At 44.8% G+C, this 24008-nt stretch overlaps 2 protein-coding genes across 3 annotated transcripts in view; one reads left to right on the top strand and one right to left on the bottom strand.

Annotated features, from left to right (window-relative positions):
• Positions 1-2689, bottom strand: part of LOC143274595 (HEAT repeat-containing protein 6-like) — a 51500-nt gene extending 48811 nt beyond the window's left edge. For both annotated transcript variants that reach the window (XM_076578456.1, XM_076578457.1), the window contains exon 1: positions 2534-2689. In XM_076578456.1, the coding sequence (XP_076434571.1) occupies positions 2534-2689 (156 nt within the window). The remainder of the gene's footprint in view (positions 1-2533) is intronic.
• A 242-nt stretch (positions 2690-2931) lies between these two features.
• On the top strand, positions 2932-16471 carry LOC143302172 (ubiquinone/menaquinone biosynthesis C-methyltransferase UbiE-like). The gene is given in 8 exon segments (XM_076616711.1): positions 2932-3124; positions 5941-6090; positions 7254-7321; positions 7323-7551; positions 8884-8990; positions 11435-11523; positions 13441-13552; positions 14565-16471. Coding segments are annotated over 8 exon segments (1050 nt in total). The 5' UTR covers positions 2932-2937; the 3' UTR covers positions 14673-16471.
• The last annotated feature ends 7537 nt before the right edge of the window (positions 16472-24008 follow it).

The following is a 24008-nucleotide window of genomic DNA, read 5'->3' as shown; positions in this document are numbered from 1 at the left end:
ATAAATTATCATCATGAGCCATCATCATAAGCGTTCACAAAGACAGGTAAACATTGTCCTGTTGAATAGCCTTGCATCATTACAGTTGGTTTGGGTTTTTTTTCAGTTTTTGTTCTGTCAGCATCAATCAGTGCACAGATTTTTGGCCTGCCATGCTTTCATACGCGCAGGCATTTCTGAACTTGACAATAATGTGCTGGCTCATTTTCTGTTTTGTAACATTACACTGAAGCTTATTTCTTTTAACAACTCGTGTTACAGCTTGAAAAATTATAATTTTCAGGGCTTCCTGCATGACTAATGTTTAGTGCATATATATGTTTTGCTTTTATGGATGCACATAATTGTGTTAATGGGAACCCTCTGGGTGGTGACTCTTGAGGGAACCCTAATGTAAGGCCACAGTATGGCCACAAATCAGGAGGCCCTTCTACTGTTGCCTGCTGCAGAGTTACTTCAGTTCAGATAGTGTCTGTTCACATTCACCATTTGAAGGTGATCATGTCTGCTTGTGGAATTCCTTACTCATTGCTGATTTGTCTCAAGAAAGACTATGTAAATGTTCTCCCTATTTAATTCAAGTTCACTCAAATCTTATCACTGATAGAAACTAAGAAAGCAAAAACCACACACATCAACCAATACATATAACAGAATTCATTATATATGTGAACTAAATAGCAATGTATTATACAATGCCCATACACTGTGTTTGATTCTTTAACTGAGAGCAGATATTCCTTGGTTTTTAAAGCGAAAACTTTGAAAAGGACCCCTAAACACAGACACCCCAGGCCAAACAGCACCGAAAAAGAAGTTCTGGAGCTTTATTAAAGCAAGAAGGACTGAAGGCTCTGGCGTCTCTGCTCTCAAATATGCAGGAAGGCTTATCACTGACCCAAAGGAACAAGCTCAAGTCCTGAACAAACAGTTCCAGTCTGTCTTTAGCTGCAAGTAAGACATCACAGCCGATGACTTCAACCAATGATATCCCTTACTACCTGACATACCCCACTATCCCACATGCAGCAACATCAACAGTACAGAGGAAGGAATAAGAAAGCTGCTTCTCAGACTGAACCCCATTAGAAAGCCTGTGGACCTGATGGCATCACAACCAGGCTCCTAAAGACAGTTGCTGAGGAGATTGCCCCAGCCTTCACTCTGCTCTTTCGCAGTTCCTACAACACAGGAACACTGCCACATGACTGGAAGCAGGCTTTCATCACACCTGTCTTCAAGAAGGGAGAACGATATATGGCAGAAAACTATCGACCAGCCTCCCTCACATGCGTAGCCTGCAAAATGATGGAGCACATTATCGCCAGCCACATTATGACATACCTGGACAGCAATGGTATTCTCTGCCCAGAACAACACGGCTTCCGAAGAGGACGATCACCCACAAAAGCGCTCCACCTTGAGTGTCAGCAGAAAGAAGAAAAAGATTGTACCAAACTACAAACTCCATGGCCATCCTCTGGAAAATGTCAACACCACAAAATATCTTGGTGTGAACATCCAAGACGACCTACACAAGGGATCCCACATCAATTCTACAACCATCAAAGCCAACAAGACCTCAGGCTTTCTTTGGCGCAACTTGAAGATAGGAAACAAGAAGACAAAGAAAACTGTGTACAACTACAATACCCTTGTTCGACCTATCCTTGAGTATGCTGCATCTCTGTAGGATCCCTATACAGCCAGTGACATCCAGGCCATTGAAAAGGTCCGGTGCTGGGCAGCAAGACGGTCACAAACTGACATTAACAGACGTCTTGTGTCATCTCCACCCTTAGCTCCCTCAACTGGTACCCCCTACAAGTCAGAAGAAAAAACATCTCGCCTGGAGATGTTTTATAAGTTCCACCATGGTCTCATCTCCATCAGCTCAGTCTACCTACCAACACCATCAGACAGTACGCTGAGCTCCAGTACGACATCCTTGCCTGCAGGACGGAGAGCAGATGTCTTTCTTCCCCTGTACCATCCTGGAATGGAACACACTGCCCCAGGAGGTTGTCACAGCAGAGTCGCTGGACTGCTTCAAATCCAGACTCACATCCTGCCTGTGTGACACAAGACAGTAGACTTACACCCCCACCGCCCACCCCCGCCACCACTTTAAACACTTCTGATTAGTCCACCACCTGCCAGCAAGTCCACCCACTCCCACTTTTTTTCTTCTGTTCTTTCCCCCCCACTGGTAAGTAGTGTTGTAGAAGGCTAGGGCTGTGCTGGTCAGGCGTATTCCTGGGGACCGCTACGGTAGCCGAATTCCGGAATTGGCCTAGCTGGAGATGCGAACACACCAATGGACTGCGCCCCATCCCCCCTCTCAGTTAATAGTACATCCCTCGGTAGCCCAGCTGAATTGCGCCCAACAGCAACCTCCCATAACACGACAGTTTTTATCAACATACTGATGTTGGTCGTCTAGTGGAAGAAGAAGAAAAAGAAGAAACCAAAGAATACTGAGTAACGTAATACTGTATTCTGACTCACACTGATGGAATCTATGTGGATTTACCTCGTTACTTGCTCCAAGCGAATTGCAGTCAAGAGCTATAAGCTCATCTAATAGCAGATTCAGGCTGACCCTCGTCGCATCGTCCTCCTTGAAAACAAACACCATCAATTTACTGTAGCAACGTTCAAAACAAGCTGTCGCATCTCTCCGTGACATGCTGACGGCCATTTTCAAACATTAGAGGGATGATTTAGGCTATTCCATATCTAACACACGATTGAAAAAGAAATTTACTTATAAAGAAACAGCTTAACATATCAAAACATATCCTAATGTATATTTGCTCCACCTAAAACTATTTTGTTTCTGTTTAACAACCGAATAGACCACAGATTAGATCGATAGTGTTTAGAATATAGAAATATAACTTAAATAATTAGAAACACTCCCCTGCCGGTTTCAACATGGCTGCGCCTTTGGCAAGACCTTCTGCTCGCATGCTGTTATCATGTTTGTCGACGCGTTTGCGTGTTTGCAGTGCCTGTGTAAAAAGATTTTCAGTATCTGTGCCACAAAATCATGAGTCTGCGAATCCGAGACAGACACATTTTGGTTTTCAATCAGTTCCAGAAGAAGAGAAAGAACACAAAGGTTTGTCACTGCTTGTGTCTTCTTCTTCAGTGTTCAGGGCCCACAGTCAAACTTGATTACTCTGGCACCTATGTCAGTGGGCTGAGGCCAAAACGATACCGGCCGACCGATACGAACTTGAAATGGAACTGGAACCAGACGTTTGAGGCCTGCGAAGGCCTGTTCGTCGTTCAGTTAGATACAGTATACCAGCATGCGTTGCTTAATGATAGCATAATGGATCATAAATACTTGGAGTTGGAGAGTTGGCCCAATGAGTGTCAAACCAAGTCTTGAAAGATGACATGGCTGGGGCAGTCACAACACAGCCTGGCAAACTGTTCCATTTATTAATGACTCACTCAGTAAAGAAGGAACTGTGCACTTTTAGTCTACAATGTGATTTATTTTGCATTAAACTGTTACCTCTTCTGTGACTACTTACTGCAGGTGATAGTTCGGGATTTGTGGTCTTGTAGGTTCCATGTATGTATTTACACTATAGCAATCAATCATATCTCCCCGCTGCCTCCTGTGTTCTAGACTAGGTAGCTTAAAGAAAGCCAGTCTTTCATGATAAGGCTTCTTCTTCAAATAACCAGTCAATTTCGTTGCCCATTGGTGGCCGTCTTCCACCTCCCTGCACAATGTTTTTGACTGCGGGTTCAAGACCAAATGTCCATATTCCAAAATGTGTCTAACCAGGGATTTGAACAATTGAACAAACAGGTCTTAAAATAGGTAGTCAAAAGAACGCTTGATTGTATCTTGTAAGCCTTTGCTGTAACTGTTGCCACATGCGTCTTGGGGAGGGGGGGGGGGGGGGGGGGGGGAGGATTTTGGCTCTCCTAATGGTTAAGGTGCAGGTGCATGTGGAGCTGCACTCAGGCCTTCAGGCCCAAGGCCTTGCAGCAACCTAAGTGAAGCTGCAGGCCTGCAAATCGCCACACCACCAATTAAAAAAAAAAAAAAAAAAAAAGGCAGAGAGGTTTAGTGTTTACAGGGATCTGGACACCTTGGGGATGAAGGTGTCCAAGGAGGGGGACTGGATGGTCTGAGCAGGGAGGGCATTCCAGTCACGGATGATTCATGGGGGGAAAGGAGTAGTTTCTGTAATCTGTGCAGCATGTGACCGCTGGTACTGGTTTGTGTGGTATGTTCTTCTGTTGCTTGCACTTGCAGTCAGGGGTTTGAGGCGGTCACACCTAACGCATGCCAGGCTGCTCTGTATCTTGTACAGCATGGCAAGTCCGCTGGCGCGGCGGTGTTGTTGAAGGGAGGTCCACTGGAGTTGATCCATCATACCTACTGTATTGCTGGTCATGATCAATGATCTAGAGTTCATTCACAAAGTGCTTGTTTTATTTCCCGACGTAATTTGCAGTTTCCATTTTTTCTCTCTCTGTGTGTGTCTGTCAGTCTGGATGTCCCATTGTCTCTGTCTCCCTTCGTCTCTGTCTCTATCTGTCTCTCTCTCTCGCTCCCTTTTATTCTCCCTCCTTCTTGCTCACTCTCTGTCTATCAGTCTCTGTCTCTCTCTCAGTCTGTGTGCGTGCGTGTGTGCGTGTGTGCGTGCGTGTGTGTGTGTGTGTGTGTGTGTGTGTGTGTGTGTGTGTTTTTCCACAGCCCATGTGCAGATGTGGACTTATGGCAGTGGAACTGCCATGAGCTATGGCAGAATGAACTTTGGCATGGCTGTGGAAATCAGGATGGGTGCTTTTATATCGCACCATGGACAGAACATATCAAAATTTGATCAAATACATGCAACAGGATTTTACATCTATCCATTTATCTCAGTATATATATATATATATATATATATATATCGCTCTCGCTCTCTGTATCTATCCATGTTATTGTAATCTAATTAAAAACAACTCAAACAAGTGATGTGTCTCACTCAATATTTGAGTGGTTCTTTACCACCTTCGTCTGGAGTATAGACTGATTCGTCTTAGTTCTTTCCTTAGGTCTTCTCAGGGATACATCATAGATCTGATGTTTTGTTGTTGTTTTTTTCCCATGTAAGCATGTACAGCAGAAGGAGAGGGTTAGGGGGGAAGTAAGGTTGGGGGTGGGGGGGGGGTTGTTGGAGTTGTTACTTTGACTTCAGTCCAGGGTGTTCAGGCCGTCTGGTGCCAGAGTTCAGAGCTTGACCATCCAAAAGTGTTATCTCTCTAAAGTCTTTTCTCCAGTGTGTTTTTGTGTACCTGTTCAATGACCAAGGTTAAAGGTTCCATAGCCTCTTACACCTATAGTATAAGGGCAAGGGCCAAGGCAAAGGAAGTCAGGGCTCAATCCTCTCCTTCCAAGTTGCACCACTTTAGCCTTCTCAGACTGAAGTCAAGTTACCTGTTGATGCATCGGGGTGCAGTGGGGAGGAAAAATGGAGTGAAATACCTTTCCCTGGGGACCCAGCACCAGGTCAAAACGGGCCTCAAACCCTGATCACTGGTCAACAGAAGTTCAGTGCCTAACCCATTCTGTCACAGTGCCTCCTATAGCCTTATAAATGTAGAGATGGATATGGATAAGTATGTGTTATACATATAATATGTTTTTATAACATATATCATGTAAAAAATTGATGTAAAGAAAAGCATCATTCATACTTGAAATATATATATATATATATATATATATATATATATATATATATATATATATATATATATATATATATAAAGAGTATTATTGTAAGATATGTTTTGTAAAAAAATTCATTTAAAGAACAGCATCATACATATAATCTATTATTATAAGATGTATTATGTAAAAATGAATTGAACTGAAGAACAGTTTGTCTGAATTTTAGAAGTTTTCTGTCTTTCCAGTCTACGAAGTCTTTGAGAATGTTGCTGGCAACTACGACCTGATGAATGATGTGATGAGTGGAGGGGTTCATCGTTTGTGGAAGGATCACTTCATGAGGCGACTGTCACCTACTGCAGGCACCAAACTGATTGATGTTGCTGGTGGTACAGGTACCGGAATATTATTCACTGTTTTGTAGGGTGGAACAGGTACCGGAATATTATTCACTGTTTCATAGGGTGGAACAGGTACCGGAATATTATTCACTGTTTTGTAGGGTGGAACAGGTACCGGAATATTATTCACTGTTTTGTAGGGTGGAACAGGTACTAGAATATTATTCACTGTTTTGTAGGGTGGAACAGGTACCAGAATATTATTCACTGTTTTGTAGGGTGGAGCAGGTACCAGAATATTATTCACTGTTTTGTAGGGTGGAGCAGGTACCAGAATATTATTCACTGTTTTGTAGGGTGGAACAGGTACCAGAATATTATTCACTGTTTTGTAGGGTGGAATAGGTTCCGGAATATTATTCAATGTTTTGTAGGGTGGAACAGGTACCAGAATATTATTATTATTCACTGTTTTGTAGGGTGGAGCAGGTACCAGAATATTATTCACTGTTTTGTAGGGTGGAGCAGGTACCAGAATATTATTCACTGTTTTGTAGGGTGGAGCAGGTACCAGAATATTATTCACTGTTTTGTAGGGTGGAGCAGGTACCAGAATATTATTCACTGTTTTGTAGGGTGGAACAGGTACTAGAATATTATTCACTGTTTTGTAGGGTGGAACAGGTACCAGAATATTATTCACTGTTTTGTAGGGTGGAACAGGTACCAGAATATTATTCACTGTTTTGTAGGGTGGAATAGGTTCCGGAGTATTATTCACTGTTTTGTAGGGTGGAACAGGTACTAGAATATTATTCACTGTTTTGTAGGGTGGAATAGGTTCCGGAGTATTATTCACTGTTTTGTAGGGTGGAACAGGTTCCGGAATATTATTCACTGTTTTGTAGGGTGGAATAGGTTTGGGAATAATATTCACCATTTTGTAGGGTAGAGCAGGTACCAGAATGATATATATATTCATTGTTTGTTTAGGTGAGTGTGCTTGCATGCTTGTGTGCTTATGTGCATGCGTGCACAAATGTGTATCTCAAATTGTTTTAGATTTTTGTAAAGCGATTTTAAAAGCATTCATACTCATTCTTTATTTTTTTTATTTTAAATTATGATTCATCATTTGCTATTTTATTTTTTCACTCCTTTCTTCAATGTCATTGACCGTAATTATAGACCTATATCTTTCTTTTGCCGATATTCAGGAGACATTGCCTTCCGATTCCTTCAGTACATAGAGAGCCAATCTACAGGCAGCCAGCAGAACGTGAAACGATTTCGACATCCCCTTGCCACGGGAGGTGGAAGCCCAAGTGTACGTTGACCCAGCCAAGAGTCAGTATGATGAATCTTCGTCGTCATCGTCGTCGTCATCGGATGAGGAGGAGAGCAGGGGGAGAGGAAAGGAGGGGGGCGGGCAGACTCATGTGACAGTGCTGGATATCAATCAAGCCATGCTGGATGTGGGGAAGCAGCGGGCAGAGAAACAGGGCCTGACTTCAGGTGAGACCAGGTGTGACAGTAAGAACAGCACAGTGCACTGCACTGCAATACAGTAAAGTACATTACAGTAAAGTGCAGTTAAGTGCAGTGTAGTAAAACAAAAAGCAATGAAGTACAGTGTAGTGAAATGCAGTGCTGTGCAGTGAAATAAAGTGCTGGAAAGTGTAGTGCAGTGAAATATAAAGCACTAAAGTGCAGTGCAGTGAAATATCTCAGTGCAGTGTAATAAAGTGCAGTGCAGCACAGCATAGTGCCATGAAATGAAGAAAAGTACAATAAAGTGCAGTGAGCGCAGGAAAGTGGAGTGAAACAAAGTGCAATAAAGAGTAGTGCGGTGAAAGTGCATTACAGTGAAATAAAGTCCAGTCAAGTGAAATAATGTGCCATGCGGTAAAGTGCAGTGCTGTAAAGTGGAGTGAAATACAGTGCTGTAAAGTGCAGTACAGTAAAATGAAGTGCGTTAAGTACAGTGTAGTATAGTGCAGCCAAGTGCAGCAAAATACAGTACAGTGTAGTATTGTGCAGTGCATTAAAGTACAGTGTAGTCAAATGCAGTGCAGTGCAGTAAAGTGCATTTAAGTCTAGAAAGTGCAGGAAGGTACAGCGCAGTACAGTGCAGTGCAGTACAGTGTTGTGCAGTGCTATGTATGGTCCAAAGGAAGCAGTGCCAGGCAGCCAGGAGGCAACACATCAGAGGAGACTCTTCACTGCTGCTGAGTCACCTCTGAGGTTCAGTATTACCTGCTCTGTTTCAACATACATAGGACGCGGCCCTAAGCCATCTACTGAAACCAGTCATTAGTGGAGGAGTCAGACTGAGTGTTTCTGGTGTTAACTGGCCTTCAAAGATTCAGACTGTGTTAGTCATGAACTTTGTGCAAGACTCCTAAAGAAACATTTGCAAAGTGGATGACCCTTAACAATGATCCCAGTTTTCCCATTTGAGCCCATAGCTACTCTCATTTCTGTGAAGAAACTGGCCACAAGCCAAAATCTCACATCTGATATACTTGAATCCACATTGTTCCAGTCATCTATTCATGTAACCATTTCACTATGGCAGCTGATGTTTTCTGCAGTTTAAATATGGGATCTCTTTGTAGACCTGAAGCCATTGAACCTTAGCCTCTGTTTGACTGATATTTATATTCAAAAGTTTGAGTATTGACAATAATGTGAAAGAAAGATATTTGCATGTTAGCATTAGTTGTTTTTAATGTGTTTGTGTGCGTGTGAATGTGCAAATGGGCAGCGCACATAGCCACATAGTGCGTGTGAATGTGCATATGAGTAACTGCATAGCTGACGTCTATGATGATGGTTTTTCTGCAGGCATTTCATGGGTGCAGGGCAATGCTGAGAGCCTTCCTTTCTCAGACTGCTCCTTCGATGCTTACACCATAGCATTCGGTATTCGAAACTGCACCAACGTGCAACAGGTAAGCTCTATTGGTGCTCAGTTTTGTTTTCTTTTTTTTTTTTTTGGCACGTTGGGAGGAAGGAAGTTAGGAGGGCCTGTCAGCTTGGTCATTTGCAGAATGAAAGTTTTTCTCAGTGGCAAGAAGTTGTTAACATATTCTAGACAGTGGCTGACAAATTGTCGTACCTGTGAAATTTTAATTGGGGGCCACAGCTGAAAAATTGTTCGTCATGACTTCTACTTTGGGTTTTGGTTGTTGCTGTGGACAAGGGACATATGTAGGCCTTAACTGTACAAGAGTGTCATGGGAAAACTACCCTCTGAACATCCTGTGAATTTAGTGTTTGAAAATCTGTTTGAAATTATGGCAAAGTGAGATTTTTGTACCGCTCTACAGTGGCGTTGACTGCTGTAGTCAAAATGACTTGGGGTCCAGGGACAGCAGTTCATCAGATTTTGCTTGGTCAGAAATGTGTTAAAGCTTATCTTTAGGTGACATTGGGGTTGTTGTTTTTTTCAGCAACTGTGTACACACAGAGAGTGGACAAGTGAGTGGTAAATAATGTGGTATGAGGGCTGTTTTTTTTGTTTTTCTTTACAGATGTGATGTGCTTGAGGAAATGAGGAAGATGGTTTATAGGAGTCAGCCAGTTGTGTGGAGGATTTTGGTATGCTGACACTTCCCATAGCTGTCTTCCATCAGAACAAACCAAAAAAGAAGTGACCGTGATGCACTGTGCATTTTTTTTCTATCTGTTTCTCCCTAAATGTTTGTATGAATATGTTGTGTGTGTGTTTGACTTGAGAGAAAGAGGGGTGTGTATGTATGAATAGAATAGAATAGAATAGAATATTTTGTTGTCACAAAACCTTAAGGTTTATAAGACACAATAAAACATAAACATGAGCATATCAAGAAAAGAAATCATTCGTGAACAAATTTCGCCAGCCTTGGCTGTGATTCTTTTAGTAAGATCAATTCACTGGGCTTAGCATTTGAAAGACATATCGATTTGGAATTTGTGTCGATAAATATTGTGTCTTACTCTTACACAGTTGTCTAAAAGGTGGATCTTGTCTTCTAAACTGTTACAGGTATCAAACAGTCTTTGCTCTTTCAGTGTTTCTTTGTGGGTTGTTTTTTTTTTTGTGTGTGTGTGTGTGTGAATGTTTCTGAGAGTATGCATTTTGCGTGGTTGTGTGTATATACATGTGACTATATTGTCATGTGTGTTTACTTACACATTCATGACAGTTTGGTGTCGTATACTCGTATACTGTACCATGTTAGACTTGCCTGTCAGTTTGCTGTGTTGACCTAGCTTGCATCAGTTTGACATGGTAAAGTATATTCAACCAAACAAGGAGCATAATACTAACTTTGGAAACCAGTCAGAGGTGCCATAGCAGAATTGGTTAGGCTTTGGATTTCACATCTGGTATTCACCATGGATCAGGGGGCAAGGCCCCTTTTCGGCATGGTGTTATGTCCTCAGAAAAGGCACTTTACTTTGATTTTCTTCACTGACGCCTACATGTGTTAATGGGTACCTAACTTTGGTCTTGGAAGGTGAAAATGCTGGAAGGAGAGGATTGGGTCCTGCCTTTTTGTGCTGAGCCCTGAACACTGTGGATGTGATTTCACTGCCGTGATGGCTGTTTAACCCATTTGTATTGAGGTTAATTTGACAGAGAGACTCTTCCTAATGTTTGGCTGTGACTGGGGTGAGTGTCAGAGTGTACAAGGCTGTGGGACCTGTAGGAACCAGTCAGAACATTGGCACCTCCATGACGTGTGCAGTGTTGGCCTAGTGGTAGTGTGTCCGCCTAGAAAGCCACAGAACCTGAGCGCACTGATTCGAATCCCACAGTCAGCAGTATTTTCTCCCCCACCACTAGACCTTGAGTGGTGGTCTGGACTCTAGTCATTCGTATGGGAGGATAAACTGAGGTCCCGTGTGCAGCATGCTCATAAAAGAACCCATGGCAACAAAAGTGTCAGTGTAGCAATGTGCTCTCCCTCAGGAGAGCAGCCCTAATTTCACACGGAAAAATATGTTGTGACAAAAGAGTAATACAATACAGTGCAATAAAATAGAGTACACTGAGGGTTACAGCTTGAGATGAGGGTGGTACAGCAGTGGTGACTGTTGTGACAAAAAGAGTAATGCAGTACAGTACAATATATATACAGTACAATGCAGCACAATACAAATTTACAATACAATGCAATACAGTACAGTACAGTACAATACAATACAATACAGTATACTGAGGGTAACAGTGTGAGGTGAGGGCAGTACAGCAGAGAGTGGTGACTGTTGTGACAAAAGAGTAATACAATACAATGCAGTAGAATACAGTACAACACAATACAGTACAGTACAGTACAGAACAATATACTGAGGGTTACAGTGTGAGGTGAGGGCAGTACAGCAGAGAGTGGTGACTGTTGTGACACAGGTGGTGGACGAGGCATACAGAGTGCTGAAGCCAGGGGGTCGCTTCATGTGCCTGGAGTTCAGCCAGGTCACCAACCCCCTCCTCAGAAGGTACGTATGATCGTAGTGTCCCACAGGAGGCAGCTGCTGTCCTGACAGTCTAGTCTAGAGTTCGATTATTGTGGAGAGTGTCTTGCCCAAGTTACCGTAAAGTTCGGTCTATTGAGCGCACTGGTATATATGCCGCACCCACTAAATTTTGGAAAAAATTGAACTTTATACATACATAAGCCGCACTGGCTTATAAGCCGCACTTATTTCCGGTACCGGAACACATAAAATAATAAATAAACACAACGAAAATAAGATCCATAATTTAGGGATAGTCACATTTATTCAACGTCATCCTGCTCACGGAATCCACTAAAATCTTCGTCTTCAGTGTCTTGAGTTGAAGAGAACCAGCACAGCTTCCTCCGCCATCTTGTCACTGACTTCAGCCTCGCTTTCACTTCATGAACATGAAGGTGGAGGTCGCTGCTGGTTCGTCGCCTGCACTGTTGTCTGCTAGGTCGATCGCCTTCAATTTGAAGGCTGCATCATAGGCATAACGTCGCGTTTTCGGCATGATGAGGGTGTACGCTTGAGCAGAGTAGAACTAAATGCTGATCTGAAGGCTTTAATGTGTGCGGATTTAATTTATAAAACGTGAACAGTTAGTACACTATCCTGAAGCTCATGGACAGAAATCATGATTTTGGTGAGTTGAAGGGCAGCTAAGAATAGACGAGAACGTGACACTCCCGGGATCGTTAAAATCCGCAAATAAGCCGCATCATTGTATAAGCCGCAGAGGTTGAAGCTGGGGTAAAAAGTCGCAGCTTATAGACCGAACTTTACGGTACTGTCCTGACTATATAGGCTAGAGTTTGATTATAGTGGGGAGTCTTACCCAAGTTACATCTCCACTCTCTCATCCGAGAGGGCTTTTTGGACAGTCGGTGTTGGTATGGTTCCCAAAGGCCATCTAGCCTCCAAAGCTGCAGCACTAAGAGTCAGTCAGTCTTGTCTCCTAGTTTGGGACTCATAGTCCTTCACACACAAAAATCAACCCCAACTAAGCTGTAAATGAATTCCCACTGCAGTGGATAAACCATTGATCATACAGCTCTCACCTCTCTGTCGGTCCAGCCATAAGCTGATATCAGTCTTTGATATAAGCAAACAGCAGGAAAGGCCAGTTCAGGGGGCACTGTTTTTCTGTTTCAGTGTGTATGACTTATTGTTTCAGTGTGATTGGCTATTTTTCAGTGTGTTGGATTCTTCGGTGTGCAAGTCATTTCTTTGTTTCAGTGTGTATGATTTAAAAAAAAAAGAAGAAGTATTCTTTATTTTGTTTCAGAGTATATGACATTTATTTGTTTAAAATATTTCAGTGTGTACTACACATATTCATTCAATATGTTTCAGTGTGTACTACACCTATTCATTCAATCTGTTTCAGTGTGTACTATATCTATTCATTCAAGATGTTTCAGTGTATACTGCACCTATTCATTCAAGATGTTTCAGTGTGTACTACACCTATTCATTCAAGATGTTTCATTCAATATGTTTCAGTGTGTACTACACCTATTCATTCAAGATGTTTCAGTGTGTACTACACCTATTCATTCAATATGTTTCAGTGTGTACTACACCTATTCATTCAAGATGTTTCAGTGTGTACTACACCTATTCATTCAATATGTTTCAGTGTGTACAACACCTATTTGTTCAATATGTTTCAGTGTGTACAACACCTATTCGTTCAATATGTTTCAGTGTGTACAACACCTGTTCGTTCAATATGTTTCAGTGTGTAAGACATCTATTGATTCAAAATTTTTCAGTGTTTATGATACCTATTCATTCAATATGTTTCAGTGTGTATGACAACTATTGATTCAGAATGTTTCAGTATGTACAACACCTATTGAGTCAAAATGTTTCAGTGTGTAAGACAACTATGGATTCAAAATGTTGCAGTGTGTACGACACCTATTCGTTCAACGTGATACCTGTGATGGGCCAGGTGATAGCAAGGGACTGGAAATCATACCAGTACCTTGTGGAGAGTATCCGACAGTTCCCTGATCAGGTCAGCTTTTTTTTTTTGCTTTTTTTTCATTCATTCTTTTTTTTTCTTTCATGCATTCATACATTTGTTCACTATTCAATTCTATTTTTGTGCATGATTATGTGTTCATATGTTTGTAATTGAGTATGTGTATGTTCTTGTGTGTGTGTTTGTGGTTTAGTGTGTTTGTGTGTGTATGCACGGAAGAAAGGTTAACATGCCACAGGCACAAACACATTTATCAGCATGTCTTCTTGCAAGAACATCCGCATGAGGGCAAGATGTTAAAAAAAAGCTGTATAAGCTTATTCTTTTACCCTCAATAAAGATCAGTTTGACTTGACTTGAAATGTGAGAAATGTTACACTTCAAACATAAATGTTTGTGTGTTGCTAGCAATGCATGTTGGTGACCAAATCATTCATTCCTACTTCTTTTTTATTTTTTTAACTGTCATGTCTCCACATAACAGGAGGCACTGTGGATTAATCGGTTAGCAGACTTGTGATCCAGTGTTCACCGGTGATCAGGGTTGGAAGCCATGTTTCAGCATGGTGTTGTGTCCTTGAGAAGGGCATTTTACTCCGCTTTTCCTCACTCTTCCCAGGTGTGAATGGGTACCTGACTTTGGTCAGTGAAGGTTAAAAATCGGTGGAAGGAGAGGATAGGGACCTACCTTCCTTAGACACAGTGAATATGAATTCACTGCCCCTGTTTTCCATAAAAGGCTATGGCACCGTACAACCTTTCTTTTTTTTTTTTTAATTAATTTTTTTTAAATTACACATGCTATACTGTGACCCACTGGTGCAGACTCCGGCAGGGGTCTGATCCCGTCCTGTCAAAACTACTACCCTATTGAAGGGGAGAAAACGGAAGTAGATGCGGCTAGTTACCTACCTCCAGTATATTACCTCACCTGTGCGTGCCTGTAGAGCAGCCTTTCTTTTGATTATCATTATAATCATTATCATTATTAGCATGATCATCATTATTATTATAAGCATGATCATCGTTATTATCATCCTTCCAGGAGGAGTTTTCGGACATGATCCGCAGTAGTGGCTTCAGAATGGTGTCCTACGAAAACCTGACCTTTGGAGTAGCGGCCATACACTCTGGCTTCAGGCTTCACGCATGACCTTAAAGAATGAATACTTGTGTGACTCAATACAGATGTTTTTTCTTTGATTGGTCAACATTGATTTTTTTGTGATGGATGATACGAACTTTACGAATATCCAGGTTTCTGATAATGTATAGATATGCATCTCTAATGCTCTGAAAATTGAAAGGACACACTGTGTGTTCATCAAGCAGGTCTCTGTGATGTTACCCACCCCAAAAAAATTTCTATAACAAACTGATAACAAGAGAGGCAAGGCCTTCAAGACTCACTTGTGATACACTTAAAAAAAAAAAAAAAAAAAAAAATCTAATCGTTAAAATGCGTTCTGTATTATAAAGCTTCGGGTTAAAAAAAAAAGAAAAAAAAGAAGTCCTAACCAGATTCGAACCCTGCGTGTTCGGGTGAGAAGAAACTGTCTTACCCATTATACTATTGTGGCTCCTTAACTGATGTTCTAAAATTTAATATTTGAACATACTTTTTTAAAGGGCGATAAATCAATTTGCTGTATTCGCAGTGAGAACGCTGTTTAAATCATATTATTCGGGTGTATCTTAGGCATTCAAAAAATCTTTAAGGGCAATAAAAAAATTCTTTTTAAGTCCGCAGTAAAGGAGACATGGCTATCGCTGCAATCACACTGCAACATTTAGCCGTTTTCTCTAGATCTAGATAGATGTACAGGTTTAGTTACACCCGCTGGGAATGTAGTACGACACGGTCGATTCAATTTCTCTTTTATGTTCATTCTAGTTTTATAGTTTTAAAGTTAATATGAAAATTTAGTATTTTGTTAAACTAATAACATGTAGAGCCAAGTACAAGTACTTCTAAACGTCGTAAGAAGTGAAAAGGACTTCATTTTGAGAAAAGACGAGACTGGAAATTTTTTCGTTTCATCATGATCAGTTAAAGGGTATTAACTTCCATGGTTTACAATTTTTAACTGTGAATTCCGACTGATTCTGTGGATATTTTCATGGCAGTTTGGGGCATAATCCAGTAAGTGATGAGGCGTTCACAAATCTTTCTCTGAATAAATATTTAACGGTCTCCTTCTCCACCTTTCCATCACGTTATCGTGTATTGTCCATTGAATATAGGATTGAACGGGCAGGTCAACAACTTGAAACAAAATGTCGTCGTTTGCGAAGAATATGAGCACGCACTTTGAATGTGTATAAATATGTGTACGCAACTGATTTTTGCCCATGACCTTCAGGGCTCAGCCAGTAGATCTGTAAAGTCCACTCGTCGTATTGATTTTAGTATTTTCCAAAAAAGACCACTTGGGCGAATGAACATAGTGAAAGCCCTGTACACTGAGAGTAAAACACACAAGCTTTTTATGTATTGAGTATAATTTCAAAATGTAATGTTTAAGATGAGAAAGATTAGTTTAAAGCAAATTAAGTCCCCTAGCATTAATTACAGATTAATTTCCCTTTTTTACTATCTGCACCAAAACGTTTGCAAAATAAATAAAACTTCCATGCTTAGCAAAAGAAGTTCCTGTTTGAACAAAAAATGATAATGACTGGTCTTGTTGTTGTGTCAGAATATCAGATAAAGGACCAAGTTTAGAGAATACAAAAAATATAAATATAACAGTAAATGCAGTTTGCATATAATTTGGCTTCTTTTAAAAAAAAAATTTTGTGCCCATCCCAGAGGTGCAATATTGTTTTAAACAAAATGACTGGAAAGAACTGAGTTTTCCTATTTTTATGCCTAATTTGGTGTCAACTGACAAAGTATTTGCAGAGAAAATGTCAATGTTAAAGTTTACCACGGACACACAGACACACACACAGACACACACAGAGACAACTGAACACCGGGTTAAAACATAGACTCACTTTGTTTACACAAGTGAGTCAAAAAGATTGAAAATCATGTACGGGAGTTTCAGTCTGACACAAGGATCGTCTGCAGTGAAGAAGAGTTCTTTCCCTTCACTGCTTGGCAAAGAAACCTTGATGATTATGACAAAATGGTTTGCCTGTCTTTTGTATTATAATGATGCAGATTTGTTCGTAATGTGCAGCATTAGGGTGACTCTCGGAGGCAGTCTGGGGCTCCCATTAATTAGGATAACTAATTAGGATAAATGGGTTCCTGGGACCTCCATGATTTTTACCTTATCAGAAGCCTGGAAATACTTTGCTTGGTGACCCACTACAGATAATAACTTTGTCAATGAATATACTTTAGATTGATAATAAGGTGATAAAATGTATGTGTGCATGCATGCGTGTGTGTGTGTGTGTGTGTGCAAATTATGTATTATTTCTGTAGTATATATATTATGCAGTTTTATTATGAAGTATGTGAGATTGGTGAAAGGGTATAAATGAGTGCATACATGTCTTGTGTCTGATTTATTATGAACAGCACTGGTTTCTTTTTTTTGTTTGTTGCTTTGTTTTAGCAGTATGGAAATGTGTGAAATAATTATTGAAGGTGTCAGTTTAGTATTTACCAACAAAATATGATTAAAATGACATTTAATCACACATACTTAACCGTGACCCAACTAGTGCAGACTCCGGCAGGGGTCTGACATTCCTGTCCTGTGCAAACTACTATCCGCCTATGCGGAGAAAATGAGAGAACTACGGCCGATAACCTCCCGGAAGTAGGTAACGTCCCCTTTGTCCCCCTGGTTATCGCCCTCTTTTTCCGGCAGCCATCTCGACACCTGTACCTGTGCACTTCATACGGCTAAGTTTTTCGCATTTTCTACCTGTCTATCGATTCTTTGGCGTTTCTGTTTTGTGTCCGATTATGTCTTCAAACAGGTCGCACAATTATGTAGCCCGATTGGGAGATCGGGCTAAAATTAAGGCACGATCGCAATCGATTCGCGATCAGTCTGGGCCCTCTACCTCTGCCGCTCTCAGCAACGCCAACCCTACGCCACCCCCACTTCCTCCGCTACCTCCGGTCGACTCCAGACCACCACTACCCACTACGCCTCCTCCGGCGACTTCTACAGGTTTGCTTACCAATACACAGGTCAGTGGTGCCATTCACAATCCTTTTTTCGATTCGCGATCGGACTCGTCGCGATCCGCGATTTCTCGGCTCTGCCAGTCGGCAGTACCCGAGTCGACCTCCTCTATCCCTTTCCCCATGCCCTCAGTCTCAAGGGATTTTTGCACAAACCCTTTGGGGAAACAACGCAAGTCACTTGCTCTGGATCCGCACACTAGTCTGGGCCCTACGTGCGATGCGTCCGTGGTGGCGGCCGTGACATCGGATCACGAGCCCCCCACGCGGCATGCCTCGACCGTCTCGGATCCTTTGGCGACCGTGGCGTGTAGGGATGCCCTCCCATTGTGCAGGGAGGAAGGTGGACCACTAGGGGACACGCTTGCCCATACGCGTGCACCCCTCCCCTTGTCACGATTTTCCAATCCAAGGGAGGCAACTCCTGCTTCGGTCCCCTTATCGGTGACCGCCGCAGTTACTTCCCTTGCACCGTCACTGCCCCTTGCCTCCAGTGCAGGCGCGTGCACGGTTCCACCAAGCCATGCAGTGATGTCCACATCTGCCATTTCTCCAGCTGCTGCTGTTTCCCAGCCACAAACGGTCTCACAGCAAGCTGCTCAAACAAACAATCAGCAGCTCATTATCAGCTTGCTGCAGCAATTATGCTCCACTGTCCTTCCTGGTGCCACACCTTCTCCTGCTTCTGCTCCTTCTTCTAATGCAATACCACCACCCCCTGCCACCCACCAGCAGCTACCCTCCACTTCAGCAGGACACACTCAGAGCACCCAGGACAGCCACACTGGCCACGTGCCCAGCACACAGCCTGATCCATCACCCTATGCCACTGAAGAGACTTTTTCTGATGGTGACACAGACTCAGAGGAACCACCTTCAGAAGAAAACCAGTTGGTTTCCCTGCAGGAAGCACTAGGACACCTAGCTTCCTACACTCCAGACAGGGTGGAGACAATTCATGCACCGGGCACGCCTCAATCCTGCGGTGCTATGGAAATCATGGGCATCCACAGATCCTCCAATGGCCCTCACTATGCCCTCACACAGTCGCCCATGGTACTTGATGCCCTGCATAGTACGCTGGCACGCATCAGGGGCCAACCCATCAGCGAGGTCCCCTCTGATTCTGTACCCGATTTCCCTGCAGCAATGGGTCGAGGCAAATTCTTAAAAACCCAACCCAGACCCACTTCAAAACCCCCACTGTTAGCTCCGGGTCCTATCCCGCAAAGGCCCCTGCCTCTTTCTCAGGAGGACCTACTACTACTCCCAAACAATTCGCAGGCCAATCGCTCAGTCACAGTGACAGACAGATTCTTGATGGACCTGGAAGAAGCTGCAAGGTTGTCCCTTGAATCAACTGCAGCCATAGACAACTTCCTGGCGGGCCTTGCCACAGCACTGATGGAAACGCCAGCTGACCCACCAGCCGGCCTTGACATCTCGGTCTTCTCTCCCTTCGTACAGCAGATCGCCCAGCTCCTTATGCGCTCTGCCAATATACAAGCGCAGGCCTACATGAACGTGATTTTGGCCAGGAGGGACGCTGTGCTCGACCACTCTCCATACGTGCGTTCTCTGCCAGAACATGCTTCCCTCAGAGCGCTTCCTCCCGCCGACGGTTCCCTTTTTGGTCAAGGCTTCCCCACTGCGGCCATCAAACGCCGCGCAGACTTGGGTAGGGACCTTGCCCTCGGCGCAGGCCCTCTCCGCACTCAGGCACACCCGCGGCATGCTCAACGGCATCAGCCCTACACCTTAAGGCGTAGCAACATTACCTCCTTCCGACCGCGCCCGCGCCAATCCACAACCTCAAATGCCAGAGCACAACCCAGGCCACAACCCAGGGGTCAGCCCAGACCGTACAGGCGCCAGCCGCACTCACTCCGCCCTCCACGCAGGCCAGCAACCAACTCCACTCCGGCCCACCCCCAATGACTTGCCCCCGCCCTTCACCCGCCACTCGCGCACCAACAGCCAGCAGGAAGCCTGTCCAGGCACATGCCAGCGTGGCTGTCTCTCCCAGCATGCGAGTGGGTCCTCCGGGTGATAGGGTCGGGGTTCCGCCTGCCTTGGCTCTCCTCCAAGGCACCTCTCACTCTCTCTCCTCCTCCCTTCCCCCCCCCTCAGGGCGACACAGCCTGCTCAGCCCTGCGGGACGAAATACTCTCTCTTCTCCACAAAGAGGCCATAGAAGAAGCTCCTCCTCTCTCCCCGGGCTTCTTCGGCCGCATTTTCGTCGTTCCCAAAACATCCGGCGGATGGCGGCCAGTCCTAGACCTTTCGCCCCTAAACAGATATCTCCAGCACAAATCATTCCGCATGGAATCACCTGCGTCAATCAGGGACTCCATCAGACAAGGCGACTGGGCAGTCTCCATAGACCTCACAGACGCTTACTTCCATGTCCTCGTTCACCCCAGGGACCGCAAGTGGCTCCGCTTCTCATGGGAAGGCAAGTCCTTCCAGTTCAGAGCCCTTCCATTCGGCCTGGCTCCAGCCCCGTGGGTCTTCACCAGAGTGGTCAGGGAACTATGTTTGGCCCTCAGGAGCAAGGGCATACGCCTGAGGGTCTACCTAGACGACTGGTTGATCCTCGCAGAGAGCAAGGCCCTCTGCCAGCATCACCTCAACCTCGTCAGGACCCAGTGCCAAGCACTGGGCTTTCTGATGAACACAGACAAATCGGAACTGGAGCCCTCTCAACAGTTCGAATTCCTGGGTATGGCGATCGATTCGGTATCAATGACCATACGTCCGGCCATGCCTCGCCTCCACAGGCTACACAGCCTCCTTTCTCATCTATCACAGGCAGCCTCGGCGTCAGCCAGGGAGCTTGCCTCTCTACTGGGCTTCATGGAGTCTCTTGCTGCACTGGTCCCCTTGGGCAGACTACACAAACGCCCATTTCAGCGCCACTTCCAGAACAGGTGGTCCCAGTCTTCTCAGACGTGGGACACCCAGATTCCTCTAGGCACATGGTTCTCACAGTCGACCCAGCGCTGGATGGACATGCAATGGCTCAACGCCGGGGTTCCCATCTCGAACCCAACTCCAGATGCAGAACTATACACAGATGCCTCCAACATGGGCTGGGGTGCCCACATGGAGAACCACACAGCGTCGGGGACTTGGTCCCCACAGCAGCAATCATGGCACATCAACAAACTGGAACTGGAGGCGGTCTCCCTTGCCCTCCAGCACTTCCTCCCCCACGTTTCGCGCAGGTCGATCTTGCTATGCACAGACAACACGACGGTAGCATGTTATCTGAACAAACAGGGGGGAGCTCACTCTCACCAGCTGTCCCTGCATGCGGAGACAGTCCTCCTCTGGTGTCAGGAGCACAACATCCACCTGACAGCACGACATGTCCCAGGCAAGCTCAACATTCTAGCAGATTACCTCAGCAGATCCCACACAGTGCTTCAGACGGAGTGGACCCTGTCACACTCAACACTTCAGCCGATCTGGGACCATTGGCACAAACCACATGTGGATCTCTTCGCCACAAGGTTCAACTTCCGCATCCCCACATACGTCTCCCCAGTCCCAGACCCGCAGGCCTGGGCCGTGGACGCCCTGTCGATCAGCTGGTCCAACCTTTCGGGGTACGCCTTCCCCCCACTGCCAATCATGGGAAAAGTCCTCAGAAAGGCAAGGCTGGAGAGTGCCGTCCTGATTCTCATCGCACCCCACTGGCCAGCACAGCCGTGGTTTCCCGACCTTCTCCACCTCACTCACGTCCCCCCACTCCGCCTTCACATCGGCAGACACTCCCTAGTTCAGCCCCGCTCAGGCATTCCCCACGGAAACCCAGAGGTTCTCAACCTACACGCCTGGCTACTGTGCGGGAATCTCTGTCAGCACTAGGCGCCTCTGATGACACAGCCGACCTCGTATGCAGGTCACATCGCAAAGGCACTCAAGGCGTTTACTCTGCACACTGGAATCGCTGGCTCTCCTGGTGCTCTACCCACTCAGTCAATCCCACACACCCATCCAACATGGACCTCGCCAACTTTCTCGCTTTCCTCTCCTCCTCCAAAGGCCTCTCCGCCTCTGCAGTACGCGTCCATCGCGCTGCAATCAGCTCCACTCTTCGGCAACTAGGCGGACCCTCTTTCTCAGATGACCCCCTGCTTAGGGCATTAGTCCGAGGGGCTTCCCTCAGCCACACACGTACATCCCCTCGGTCCCCTTCTTGGGACCTGTTTCTGGTACTACAATACCTCCGCAAGGCACCCTTCGAACCCCTTGCTATAGCTCCCTTCAAGCTACTCTCAATGAAGACACTCTTTCTCGTCTCACTCGCCTCAGGCAGACGTTGTAGTGAGGTCCATGCCCTCAGTGGCGTCACACAGGATATAGCCTTTGAGCCGGACGGATCTATCTCACTTAGGTTCCTCCCTGAATTTCTTGCCAAAAATCAGACTCCCGATACACCCTCTCCCATTCTTTTCATCAAACCGCTCTCTTCCATTCTAGCCCATGATGACGAGGATAGATTCCTCTGCCCGGTCAGGGCCCTGCGCATATACCTCAAAAGGTCGCGTCCTTTCCGAGCGTCCAAGCGACGCCTCTTCATTAGCTGGAACCTAGACCATCCACGTGACATTAGCAAAACGTCGCTGTCTCGATGGATAGTCAATGCGATCAAAGGTGCATATGCAGACGTAGGTTTAAGACTCGATGCCTCCTCAGCCAGAGCGCATGAAGTCAGAGCGTGGTCCTCCTCTCTTGCCCTGGCGCACTCAATACGGCTACAAGACATCTTAGATGCCGCCTACTGGAAAAATCCTGCCACCTTCATCGACTTCTACCTGAGAGACGTCGCACGCCTGCGGGATGATGGCTCAAGAGGCATCGCTTCTGTGGTAGTTGCACAGCAGGCTATCGCAGCACATAGACAGTAGAACAGGCTAGCCCGCCACCTTGTCGCGCTATTCTGCACTAGTTGGGTCACGGTTAAGTATGTGTGATTAAAAGGAAATTTTCTATCTAAAATTACGTTTAAATAACATACTTACCGTGACCCAAATTTAAGACCCTCCCGGCCTCCCCGCTTCCTGTTCTCCCTGCTCGCTGCGCTGCTGATGGCATATTGCCGTCAAAAGAGGGCGATAACCAGGGGGACAAAGGGGACGTTACCTACTTCCGGGAGGTTATCGGCCGTAGTTCTCTCATTTTCTCCGCATAGGCGGATAGTAGTTTGCACAGGACAGGAATGTCAGACCCCTGCCGGAGTCTGCACTAGTTGGGTCACGGTAAGTATGTTATTTAAACGTAATTTTAGATAGAAAATTTCCTTTTACTCCCAAGATGTTTTGTGAGTGTGTGTGCATGTGTGTGTGCATGTGTGTGTTTGTTTGTGCGTGTGTGTGTGTCCGTGTGTGTGTGTGTTAAAATAACTTTGTGTTGTATGTCGCCAGATTTACAAATCCAGATGTATCTTCATCTCATTGATATGCAGCCAACTTCATGGTTGAAAAATCTGCTGTACTGGGGAGGAGGCACAGGTGTGTGTGGGTGGGGGTGCAGGGATAGGGTAGCCAGTGGCTGGAATGGTGGAAATAGAATGATAATAATTATAATAATGATAAGAAGAAAACACAGAAAACAATGAGGAAGGTGGTGTAGAGGTGGTGGGGGTCATTATCAGATGTAACGCTTGTCCCACCCCTCGAGCTACCCCTACACAGGAGGCTAACGAAGGTATGTTACTTAGGCAGAATGCATGGAATGTGACCGCTGCTGATGAGTGTGCTTGTCAGTGAAGGCTGACGTCTCACTGTGGTAAAACTGACCAGAAGGAAGGTGGCAGAATGGCTAAGACGTTCAGCTGCCAATACAGAGTCCATGAGGATGTGGGTTCGAATCCCGCTCTCGCCCTTTCTCCCAAGTCTGACTGGAAAATCAAACTGAGCATCTAGTCTTTCGGATGAGACGATAAACCAAGGTCCCGTATGCAGCACACACTTGGCGCACCAAAAAAGAACCCATGGCAACAAGAGTGTTGTCCTCTGGCAAAAATCTGTTAAAAGAAATCCACTCTGACAGGTACACAAATACATATATAAGCATGCACTCAAGGCCTGACAAGTGCGTTGGGTTATGCTGCTGTCAGGCATCTGCCTTGAAGATGTGGTGTAGCGTATATGGATTTGCCAAATGCAAAGAAGCCTCCTTTAGAAACTGAAACTGACCAGGGTTCCCACTGAGGAAAATAAAAAAAATTCCTGAAATTCTAGGGATCTGGGGTCATGGTCCCCAGTAAAAATATTTTTGTTTTTTTTAATTAACATTCAAAATGATGAAACCTGGCACCAATCGGAG

The sequence above is a fragment of the Babylonia areolata genome, chromosome 29, assembly GCF_041734735.1.
Source record: "Babylonia areolata isolate BAREFJ2019XMU chromosome 29, ASM4173473v1, whole genome shotgun sequence".
NCBI lineage: Eukaryota > Metazoa > Mollusca > Gastropoda > Neogastropoda > Buccinidae > Babylonia > Babylonia areolata.
The sequence above is the reverse complement of the archived record's forward strand: the minus strand, read 5'-3'. Positions and strand labels throughout refer to the sequence as shown.